This window comes from Macadamia integrifolia, chromosome 1, assembly GCF_013358625.1.
Source record: "Macadamia integrifolia cultivar HAES 741 chromosome 1, SCU_Mint_v3, whole genome shotgun sequence".
Taxonomy (NCBI): domain Eukaryota; kingdom Viridiplantae; phylum Streptophyta; class Magnoliopsida; order Proteales; family Proteaceae; genus Macadamia; species Macadamia integrifolia.
This window is the reverse complement of record NC_056557.1, coordinates 29864544-29876950: the sequence shown is the minus strand read 5'-3', so window position 1 is coordinate 29876950 and position 12407 is coordinate 29864544. Positions and strand designations below refer to the sequence as shown.

General features: G+C 40.0%; 1 protein-coding gene across 3 annotated transcripts in view; it reads left to right on the top strand.

The window, feature by feature from the left end:
- Positions 1-1342: 1342 nt before the first annotated feature.
- LOC122083625 (zinc finger CCCH domain-containing protein 13) overlaps positions 1343-12407 on the top strand; it is a 45540-nt gene continuing 34475 nt past the window's right edge. Inside the window, exons 1-3 of one of the 3 annotated variants that reach the window (XM_042651508.1) lie at positions 1343-1476; positions 2158-2616; positions 2737-3574. In XM_042651508.1, the coding sequence (XP_042507442.1) occupies positions 2217-2616; positions 2737-3574 (1238 nt within the window). In that variant the 5' untranslated portion in view covers positions 1343-1476; positions 2158-2216. Of the gene's footprint in view, positions 1477-2157; positions 3575-12407 lie in introns of all 3 variants that reach the window. The other 2 variants (XM_042651502.1, XM_042651495.1) reach the window with 2 other exon arrangements.

The following is a 12407-nucleotide window of genomic DNA, read 5'->3' as shown; positions in this document are numbered from 1 at the left end:
ATGAATATGAGACTATTAAAAAATATCCCAATATGTGGTTAAAAACCAAAATAGAAGGTTGACTCAGCCTAAATCTTCCTTATAGAAATCGTGGAATCTATTACGCAGATTTTATTAAGAAGAAATCTTATAGGCAGCTAGAGTTTGGTTCCTTGGGCTGAATTTAACATTTGTACTCCACTTGATCCCCTTTTGGTGTGAATTATGAAAACAAGAAAAAATACCTAAAATAGCCATATTCAGGGAATTAAATGATGTAAACAATTGGACTAATTTGCATATGAAGAATGCTCAACAAAATATCTACTGATGTGAGCTGGTTAAGGTCACACTTGGACTGAATTTGAAAAACAAGGAATTAATTCGAACTCCATATTTGAGAAACTAGAGGGTTAAACTAGAAGAGATTTCAAGCCACTTCTCTATTTGGACGAAAATGAAAAGAGACTGTGTGGGAAAGTTAGGGTTTAGGGAAACTATTGGGGATTTAAACGTGTAACATTATTGATGTCACAGAGAGAGGTAGAGAGAGTAGAAAGAGAGGGATTTACTTGATCTGTTGGAAAACTAAATAGATCCACTGACCTAACAGATCTACCAGATTTCTATGGTCCATTGTGTTTCTGTAAAAAACCAAGCAAATCATTGATGCCGTGAGAAGAAGAAGAAGAGAAGTAGGAAGAGAGATGGGGAAGATATCTTCAGGTGTCGTTGATGCGGTGAGAACCAAAGAACATGACATAGAGCAAAGAACCCCTCATGATTTTTAATGGGAACCACTTCCAAATTCCCCCCTTCATTTTATTTTAAATTGAAACATTTTTGGCTGACAAAACATGGTTTGACATTTTCTCCAAATCCGTTTTCATATGTTTTTTAGGGGTGGTTCAATTTCTAAAACGGAAAATGGACTGTCATTACACATTCCTAAACACTTTATTCTATTTTTTTTGTTCCAATAGCACATAAAAACACCAAAAACAGTTTTCTGGAGTGTTGCCAAACGCTGCCTAGGTAATTAAAACAGATTGAAAATGTATCTAGAATTACATTATGTACCTTCAATGTTTCAAGATATTAGGTATCTAATGTCAGTTTGTGAAGAATTTATCTAACTCAACCAGAAATCTAAAACAATATAGATCAAGCCCAAGCCCAAGCCCAAGCCCAAGCCTAAGCCCAAGGAGTGTGGCGTTTTAATTAGCTAAGAACTGAGAAATTTGAGGCCCAAGCTCAACCCAAGCGGCCAAATCCTGGGCTTCCATTGAAGAGGCCCAGCGACTCTGCCGGTCAGCCCCATGTGCTATGAAGTATGAACCCTTCTCTCAAATATATCGACAAATTGCTTATTTGGTCAAGCAGCGCCCTTCTTGTGTGGGTTAACGTACGAGGCGCAACATCGTTTCAGAAGGAGGAGTAGAACGGTTGTGCGAGTGGCGTGAGAGTATTGAGCGGCTGAGCGAAAGGTCAGGTAAGGTAATGCTCTTCGTTTCCTTCTCTCTTTCTCCTTCCTCCTTAGGGTTTTGTTACCTCTCGTTTGATTTCTTGTTGTGAAGCATACTTCTTTGAAATTTCATAATTTATTTGGAGCAATATATATTTTTTTTTTTGGGGGGGTGAATAATTTGCAGCAATTTTAGATCTGAACATCTCATGCTACTGAGGAACTGACTGAGAATTTCGATTCCATGTAGAAATCTAGGATTTTAGTTGATCATTTTCACTTTTTCTCTTCCTCATGTAGGAAAAGATTCGGGTTTGTGATTTTATTTGAAGTTTTTCCGATATTAAGATGGGTGTGTGGCTGAATAGTTTATTCTGCAACTGGTTATGTTATCTATAGTTTTAAATGCTTTCCTGTAGCCATTTTCAGTCATTAATGGTTTTTTATGCGCTAATGGTGCAGTAACCTACCTGTAAAAGTAAATTTTATTGTTAATTTACTTATTATTTTTTAATATTCATCTGAGATATTAGGGCTTCTAATTCTAGATTCTATAGGTGTTCTCTGATTTGAATTTCTATTTCACATGCTAAAGCGTCTGCTGGTATTTTTGTTTCGTGTTATCATTGCCAACTGAAATTCTAGTAAGTTGCAAATGAATAGTAGATAGCTCTATTGTATTATCTTTTAGCGATGGCTTCTGGACTTTGCAGGTGTAAAATCAGCAAATGTTTCTCAGGAGAACTCAATAGTTCACGATATACAGAACATTATGAGTGGTACTCCTAAAAGATTGCATGAGGAGGTCAACCATCCCGCAACTTCAAAGCATCCGCTGGAAGAGAGTAGCGTGCCGCCCCTCGCTGTGAAAATTTCTCAGTCAGGTTCGAATGAATATCACCAGCCCTTTGAACTGGGGCCAGAAGGGCGCTTAGCAAAAGTCCAACGTACGGAATCTCGGGATGCAGATAAACGACCAACTCTTTTTCCAGCATATCGAATATCATCTTCCTCTAATGATTCGTGTGTAGAGTACCCAGTTACAACTGAAAACAGGTTGGAGTCAAAAGATTCAAAGGAAAACAGAGATTCCAAGGTTGAGAATAGAGACTCAAAGTTGGAAGCAAAGGATATACACACTGAAGCCAGGATAGATGCTCAATCTGGTAAAGGTGAGAAAGATGTAAGGTTAGAAAGTAGGGGGGATGTTAACAAAGAAATAAAACATGACAGGGAGCCTCATACAGATTTTAAGGCTGAAACCAATATTGAAAAGGATGGTTATACTGCAGGGAATTTTCATTCGAACTGGAAAGAGCACAAGGAACACCACAAAACGAAAAGATATCCAGAAACACCTGAGGACAGTTTGGAAGTATGGCGTGGTTCACGACATAATATGCATGGGCCAAATGAGACTAGAAAAGAGGCTTCAACAACTGAGGAGCGGGATCGTTCAGAAGCACATGAGGCTGTTGGGGAGAACAAGGTTGACTTGAAAAGTGAGGATAAGTTCAAAGAGAAGGAAAGAAAAAGGAAGGATGAAAAACAGAGGGATTGGGGAGAAAGGGACAGGGACAGGAATGAGCGGCGAAACAACCTTCAAGTTGGTAGTACCAATAGTGAACGCAGAGAATCAACGAGAGAAGAGAGAGAAGTAGAGAGGTGGGAGAGGGAAAGAAAGGAACTTCCAAAAGATAAGGAGAGAGCAAAAGATAGAGAGAAGGATCATATTAGGAAAGAAACACCGAATGGAACTGAGAAAGAGGATATACACAATGAAAAAGAATTAATGGATGGATCTGTCAAAATGCCTGAGCAAGAAAATCCAGCGTCAGAGCAGAAGCTGCAGAAAGAATTTGATAGCTGGAAACCGGTTGATAGGGATGCTAAAGACAAAAGAAGAGAAAAAGATGCAGATATGGAAGTTGATAGACATGAAAAACGCAGCAGGTCCTATGAAAAGGAGTCAGATGATGGATGGACCGAAGGAGATGGAGGTACAGACAGAGAGAGAGATGGTTTTGGTTATGGGATTCAGCAGCGTAAGAGAATGCTTCGGCCAAGAGGTTCTCCCCAAGTGGCTAATCGAGAACCCCGTTTCCGATCCAGGACTCGGGATAACGAAGGGTATGGTTTTTATTTACATTTCTTCATTGTTGAATTCAGTTCAGTCTTATTATTGCTGTGTTTTATTTTATAAGCATTGGCTCTACTTATGTAGTTATGTTGTGGTATTATCAGTGTAGGAGATTTATACAATTTTGGCTAGGAATATGATTCTGATTTAGAGAATAAAAAGAAAAGAAGGGACCAAAGAAAAAGATGCAATTTTCATGGTTTTGGAATGTAGGAACTATGATAAATTAAAGAAAACATTCTACATAAGGAGAGAAGCTATCAAAATCTCAAATCTGGTTAGTGGGTCTGATGAAGGGCAAGGCGGACAGAACTAATTTGTCTTAAGTCTAGGGCTACAGCCAAATGGTGAGACTGCTGGTTGACAAGCATAACTCTGGAAGAGAGAGATTTGTGGTCTGTTTAAAGGGGCTATAGTGAGTGTAGAGTGCAGTCATAAAGAAATTTATGTATGAATAGATGCAGGATAAACTGATTGGCAGGTGCAGATCCTGTAATTGATTATGGTATATATGCTGAATCAGAAATTTAAGGAACAGATTGGAAACCATATCTGAACGAATTATAAATGTATGCTATTAAATTGTCATGAAATTGGAAACAAAGGAGGAGGTTATTAGCGAGAAAAGAGGGGAATATTCAAAGAAAAGAAGGAGAATAAACCATAGAGGAGAACAACTTGTAGGAATCCTCCTACAAGGTCAGGAAATCAATCCCTTACATGTCTCAACGGTAGTTGCTGTTTGGCTGAGAAGAAAAAAATAAAAAGGTAGGGGGGGTTGGGTGGGTTGGAGTAGACCTTAGCTTCGTTCCATGAATAATGATCCAGATTATGTCTCTGCTTTCATGAATGAAAATCTCATACCAAAAAGGGAAGGAAGAAAAGAAGGGAAAACACCGAAAGTTACAACTCCTACTCATACTAAGATTATTCCTGCAAGGTATCCATTATGTTAAAACATAGACTGATAAGGAAAGTCAAGAAATGAATAGTTTCCCGCGTATAGGCTACTAAGCATCTGATTTAAAGTCCCAAATTAACTGCAAACTGCTAAGGCAACTAAAACCGGCCCATAAGAGGAATAAGAGAAAGGATAAAAGATTCATGTGGAGGACCAAGTAACCGTAAAGGTTAGGATTATCCTATTCCCACCTGGACAGTTGCTTCAAGCTATCTTCGTGGTCTTTCTAAGCGTGCAGCTGACATCAATTCTAAATTAGCTGTATGAGACACTTTTTCTAGGCACCATTCTTGGAAGTATCCTTCAGGGTTTTCCGGAAATTATTTTAGAATTTTAATGATTATAGGAGGTATTGGAAGGCAGTCTAATGAGTTGGGTTTTGATGGCGATTGAATGGTTGAAGGCTGGGGATGGTGGGAGCAGGATGTGAGGATGGTGCAAAATTGATCTGGTGATGAAAATAATGGTGAGAGAGTGATGATTACGAGGTTGAAGAAGCTACTGCAACTGGAAGCAGAAAGTAGAAAGTATGTGGTAGAAGAAAATGCAATACCTAGGTATCAATCAATGTATAATGGAGTATCCCTTCAAAGATGCCTGTGAAAATTCATGCGGTACTAGCACAAGCTTTCAGAGAAAACACTATATTTCCTGGTAAATTTCATGTGGATCCTGAGTCCAGTGATAAGTGGGACTTGTCACTTTCTAAGTCCTTGTCCTAACTTGTAGAATACTAATTTTAAGTCCAACTAAAAATATAAAACCTCTTTTTCAACTATCCAGCTTGGAAAGCCAACTAATTTTGAAAACTGGTTGAAATAAATGCCAAAACAATGAAAATATCACCAAAATAACCTCATATTAAGAATTGCTGCTGCTACTCAATTTTATGTGACTGACCATATCTTCTAGTGTACTCGACATATAGAAAGGTATATTCACTCCACATCCTAATCATTGAGCCCTATTTAGTGATATAAACAACCTTGGAAAACACCCTACCTAAAAAAATTGTTTCATTCACGTCTCCTTTCTTTTCAATAAAAATACTTAAATATTATATTTTTAAGTAAGCATGAGTGTCATGGCTAAGCAATTTATGGAGCAGCTCCAAATAGTTATATGTGATGATGATGAAAACTTTGATAATTTGGTTTTAACACAAACTGCAAATGGAAGATTTATCATCCTTAGGATTGGTCCCTGGGATCTGGGTATTTAAATGGGTCACTAGCAAAACAAAGCTTTCGTATCTTTTGGAATATAACTAACAGGCACCGAAAAGCTTCAGGTGGTGACTTCACGCAGTTCTTGTAATTCCGCACTCAAATAACAGATGGCTCAGTTGTGCAGATTTGTGGCTGAACCAGATTGGCAATTTAGACCTAGAAGAACAGTGTCCAATTGGGTGTTTGGATTCAGTAGGATGTCTTCGTTTAGTTTTTAATATATATTTTTAGTGGTGGATTTATCTTGTAATTTTGTGTTTTAGTTTCAATGGGCCAAGTATTAAAGAGTTTGAGCCCAGGTTATTGTATCATTTTAGTTTTAGTTAAGGATTAGGATTACCTTAGTTAGGAATCTTTACTTTCTTCTTTGAACACAGCTTGCATTCAATGCAAGAGATAGATTTGATGAATGGATTATTGAGTAGTTTGTTGCCAAAGTGGTACAAATGAATCAGGTCGTGATCTTTAATCTTTTCCGTTCCTCTCTCTTCTAGTTCTTCTTCTTCCTCCTCTCCTCGCCATCCTATCAATTTTTTAATCCCTGCTTCTGTTCTAACAGTTAGTGATTAACAGAGGGTTCGTTGGAACTCCTTCAGCAGAACTCTGTTTGGCTCGATATTATGGTCGAAGATAGGGTATTCATAAGCGATCAGAACCCTGGAGTTTCTTTCCCCAAGCCATCCTCTGTTGTGAGCAAGTAAACCTCCTCTGTTGTGAGCAAGTTTCCCTTTTACCGCCATATCCAGTTTCTGGAGTTGGTCTTTGTGTTGATGCATCCATGGTTCGGAGTTCATATAGTGAGGGATTGTAATGAGTTCTCTTGTGTTCTTTGGAGCCCTAGATGACAGGCTGGACTGATCGCAAGAAGTTTCTGGCACAAGAAGTTTCCTTTGCCTGTTCTGTACGTCTCCAAGATGTTGCAGGAAACCCCTTCTTCACGCTTTATTATCTTTTTATTAAATGACCCAATTACACTCCCCTTTTGTTTTTATCTAGCATCATGCTTATCTTCTCTTCAATTTGAAAACTACCCTCCACACTTATCAATATACTTCCACCTACGTACATGGATAATTTGCCTCTTCTCTTGTTAGCTTTGAACTCCATCAAATTACAGAACTGCCATCGACTTGTTATTTGAGCTGTGTAGTATCCGGGTGGGCCTGTAGAAAACCAAAATAGGTTATTTTGACCCGGGTTTCGCATCACCCAGCCTGTAAGTTGGCTAAGCTCTCAAGTCCGTTACTTTTCCCTGTTTGTTGCAGTTAAGCAGTTGCTAGTTTGCTTGATTGTGTGTCATCAGAAACCTTTTTATTGTCTCCCTATGCATCTTATTTTGGTCACTATTTTTCTTTTGCTTTTTTATTCCAAATAACTAACGTGTCGTGTCCATTAAATTTTGATCCCCTTGAAGCCCAAGAAACCACGCTATGATGGGGGAAAGCTCTGCAATTGATAAGCAACCAAGTAATGGTGCAGTTGTGATGCAATATTCAGTCCGAAAGAAGAGCAAGAAAAGAACTTTCCTCCAGTTTGGTTTATTTTGGGCTGGTTTGGATTGGGTTGGTTCACTTGTAAACCATATTTTGGTTCAGTTTCTGATCTAAGATCCCCTGTGGTTCAAGGAAAGATTAAATCCTGGAACCCATGACTTGTGGGACCTATATGATGGAGCGTTTAAGCTTGCGATTCTGGAGTTCCTGGAAATCAGGAACAATATCATCATACAGCTTATGGGCCAAGTTGGAGGTCTTTTTAAAGCCTTATTATGGTTTCCAGAATTCCAGAACTTCCAGAAACTTATCTTCAGCCCAATCGTGGGCTACTTTTTAGGGGGGTATTCCATTTCACCTTATTACTTCTAGTTGTCCAATTGGGCTGGGATATTACTAATAATTTTTCTTTTGGATGAATAAATAATTCATTACTGAAAGAAGAAGAATATACAAGGGAGAATGAAGGGATGGCGGAGACAAAATCGTTGGTGGGAGGCCCCAGGATACAACAATGAGCCTATTTCTAATACTTGATCGGTTTCAATATAAAAGAAGCAAGCTTATAGCTGACATCAAAATAGATGGCATTCCAAATCTTGTCATAAATGCGCGAGTTGGAAGTCCATATTTTAAGATCTGCTCCATCTAGATGTGGTTGACGGAGGCATAGAAAGTGAGCCTTTCAACAGTGTCGCAGATAGAGGAATCAGCGAAAGTCATGTCCACTCAAATCCATTCTCTACTAAGGCAAAGGGGTCTCTTTCTGGAAGGCCAACAACTGCTAAAGGATCTCTTCCAAATGGTAGAGGAGAATGGTTAGGAGAAGAAAAGGTGGTCAACATCCTCAATGGCATTCCAATAGAGGCAGCAAGAGGGAGGCACCCTAATGTAAGATTGGTTCACAACTCACAAGTGATCCAATCCCAGGTAGGGTCTTTAGTAAATTCAATAAAAATAAGATAGTATGACAGATAGTATGAACAAAACCGAAATAAGAAAATGAAGGGAAGAATGGGGTAGGGTCGAGTGTCTCACTCAGTCACTCTTCCCTAAGGCATCTCACCAATGGGCATCTCACCCAAGCTGTCTCTCATAACACTGCATTTCACAATTTTCCAGTACAAAGTTTTTATTTTTTTATTCAATCAAATTCGTGTTCAATGCTGTAGCCCTTTATAAGCTTATATAGAAGACTCAAAACTGACTCAAACATTAAAAAGGAAAGGCCTAACTCAATCTTTAACTAATTGGGAAATCTAAACTAACTAGAAAATTGAAATAACAAAGGAAATAGACTCAAAACAGGACTCTTAACTAAATTAATGAATTAAATCCCATTTTCTTACTTTCTACACATGTTTTAGGCCCATTAAAGTGACCCATTATAAAGAAAACCCATGGGATCAAAGGCCCAACACATACATAACCCAACCTAAGGCTTATTTCCAATAAAATAAGCCCATTAAATGATTTATCTTTATCAATTTGCCCTCTCTTAGAAAAAAATCATCCTCGAATTTTGTAGAGTGTGAGGGTGATTATAGCATGGTGCACGCCCCTCTTCAAGCCGTAGAAAAATTCAGGTAGCTCTTTGATAATAAGGATGTAGTTGAGAATGTGAGGAGCTCGTTCTTCAAGATACTTTAATGGGATGACAAACTCAGCATGCTCAACCTCAACAACCATAGGGTCATTTACATATGCATCTTCAACTTCTTCAAACTCTGGTGCAACGTCGATCTCGTTGGGTAATTCATGGTGGTCGTTTACAGTCAACTTGATTGTCTCTGCTTTGAATCCCTCAACATAGACCTTTTTGGGAGGACTATTAATTTCTTGTTGTACTTCCTTCAAAATTTCTTTGGCCTTGGTAGCGTCCTTTGGAGGTGGAAGGTGGAAGAGACCAAACTAGGCGTCAAACTTTTTCTCAAGAGCAGTCCTTCGGTTTGATAATCTCATCAACTCCTTGTAGAGATCGTCTATGCTCGCCATGGTAGGCTTATTTGATGATTCCTATATGCTCTTGTCTATTGTGGGTGGTTTTTGGAAATCTGGTGGAGGGAAGTACATTCTTTGTTCATGCTTAGATAAGTACATGCTTGCCTACTCATACTCCATCTCCTCCCAAGTTCTAGACTCACGACCTTGATCTTGAAGTTGCCTTTCATGGACTCTCCATTTGATTCGAGCATAATCACTCATTTGGGAGGAAGCATATCGAAGTCATGTCTTTGTCAGGTTGTAGGAGTCAAAGTAGATTTTCAATTCCTTTACCCAACCAAGGAACATGTATGAAGTAATTTTTTGTTGAAAATCATGCGGCTCCATCGGTTAGGTTGGCTCTGATACCAAATAATGTAAGATTGGTTCATAAGTGATCCAATCCCATGTAGGATTTTTAGTAAATAAGATAGTATGAACAAAACAAAAATAAAAGAATGAAGGGAAGAATGGGGGTAGGGGATAGGTTGGGTTGAGTATCTCACGCTTCCCTAGGACATCTCACCCAAGCTGTCTCTCGTAGCACTACATCTCAGAGTTTTCCAACATAATTTTTTTTTTCTTTCAATTAAATTCGTGTTTAATGCTGTAACCCTTTACAAACGTATACATAAGACTCAAAACTGACTCAAACACTAAAAAGGAAAGGCCTAACCAAATCCTTAATTAATTGGGAAACCTAAATTGACTAGAAAACTGAAATAACAAAGAAAATAAACTCTAAATATGACTCTAACTAAACTTATGAATTAAATCCCGTTTTCCTACTTTCTACTCATATTTTAGGCCCATTAAAGTGGCCAATTACAAAGAAAACCCATGGGATCAAAGGCCCAACACATACATAACCCAACCTAAGTCTTATTTCTAATAAAATAAGCCCATTAAATGACTTCTCTGCATCACACCTTGATGTGCTGGTAGCCTGGTAAAGAAGAAAGACTGTGTGGGGAGGTGGTTGGTTATAGCTTGCGAAGCGGTAAAGCTGTGGCGAAGGATGTGGCCTTTGAACTCGATAACTTTACGTCAAGGACAGTGGGGCTAGAGGGATGGATAAGGTTCCAAGCAGAGGTAGAGGAGAACTTATCAGATGGCCAAGGGAGCTAGGAGATGGAGTCCTATCTTTCCTGACTCTCGTTGACCAAAGGGGAGGGGAGGTAAGGAGGACCATACGTTGGAAAGGAGCGGGGAGGAAGGAGAGGGGCTTGACATCGTTCCGAATGATAGAGGAGACATGCGCATCTCTCCCTAAGCCAGAGGAGTAGATGATTCTGGGGCTAAGAATCGAGAGAAGGATCCCTGTGGGGTGCCAGGATTGAGCCAAAGGCTGGTTCTGGAGCAATCAACCATGGATATGGAGATGGCTCCAAGGGCGGTGGGTAGCAAAGAGGATATTGCGCCAGACTGAAGATGCATTAGTAGTAGGGGAGACAGTCCAGATGGAGTCATTCTTATGAAGATGAGAATACACCGAAGTGACCCAAATACTCTTGTGCTTGGAAGCAATTTTCCAGATGAGCTTGAGAATGCCCACAAAGTTGACTTCCTTAAATCTTCTCAGCCCTACGCCTGCTTCAGATTTGGGGAGGCAAACTAAGGCCTATCTGAGAGGGTGGATGAATTTTGAGTAGTCAACCCCTTTTCAAAGGAAGGAGCAGAAGAGGGATTCAATGGATTTGATGATGGATTGGGAAGGACAAAGACCCCAAACCAATAGAAGTAAAGGGATTGGAGACCGATATGATTAGCTTAGGGTGGCCTGGATAAAAAAGGAGCTTGCCTTTCCAGAGGTAGTCTTTTCCTAATGAGGTTAAGCATGGGAATGCAATGGTGGGCGGTGAGACAGGTTGTGATGAGAGGCAATCTAGGTACTTGATTGGGAGGGAGCCTAAGAAGAAGCCCGTGAGTTGCAGGATATGGGTTTTGGAAGAATCAGAGACCCATAGAGGAAGAGTTGAGCTTTGAGAAGGTTGATTTGCAGACCAGAGTGGGTCTCGAAGAGATGATGGGAGTCTATGATGGAGGAGATGGAAAGGGGGTCAGCTCTAGAAAAGATCACAAGGTCATCTGCAAAGGCATGATGAGTGAGGAGAAGAGATTTGCATTTGGGGATAGGAGAGATGAGGTAGAGATCGGTCGAGGATTAGATGGATCTAGAGAGGAATTCAAGGGCAAGAGAGAAGAGAAAGGGGAGAGGGGACAACCTTGCCGGATTCCAAAAGAGGAGGGAAAGTAGCACGCAAGGCTGCCATTGACAAGGGCTGAGAGGTGGGTGGAGGAGATACATAAGTGAATCCAATGAACAAAAACAAAGGGGAAGGACATCTGAAGCAGGACTCTGGAGATAAAGTCCCACCTGATGGAGTCAAAAGCTTTGCGGATGTCAATCTTGAGGAGAGTAGTGGAGGAGTGAGATTTTCGATCTAACCCATGAACAATTTTGTGGAAGGGATAATATTATTGGGATTACTTCTAGCAATGAAGGTAGATTGGTTGGGGCTGACTAAGGAGTCAATGATAGTCTGAATTCTGTTGGCGAGAATTTTGGCACAAACTTGTAGAGAAGCTTGTGGAGGAGATTGGTTTGGAATCCAGCAAGGAGGAGGCATAAGAAGACTTGGGAATGAGGCATGAGGAAGGTGTGATTGATTCCCTTGATTTGGTTTGGTGTGAGGAAGAAGCTGGCAGATGGCCTTAATGAGATTTGGCTAGATGATATCCCAATAGGAGGAGGAGAAGACGCCCATGCTGAACCCATCGGGCCCTGGAGCTTTGTTAGCTTTGTGAGAGAGGATGACGACAATGATTTCATCATTTAAGGGAATTGATTGGAGAGAAGGAAGGAGGTGGGGGGGGGGGAATGAATTTATTGAAGAGGTCAGGGAAGGAAGAATGGATAGGGTGAAATAGCTCAGAAAAGTAGGAGACAACTTTAAATTTGATTTCCTTAAGAGTGAGGACCGTGGAATCATCATGATGGGAGATCAGTAGCTGAATTGAGTTGGCATTGTGTCTGGCTGTCAGGGAACGATCGAAAAAGCTTGGAGTCGCCTAACTCAAGCCACTTGATTTTGGAGTTCTATCGAAGAAAGCTCTCTTCTTTGCAAGCAGGGAGGATAGTTTATTGGAAACCACC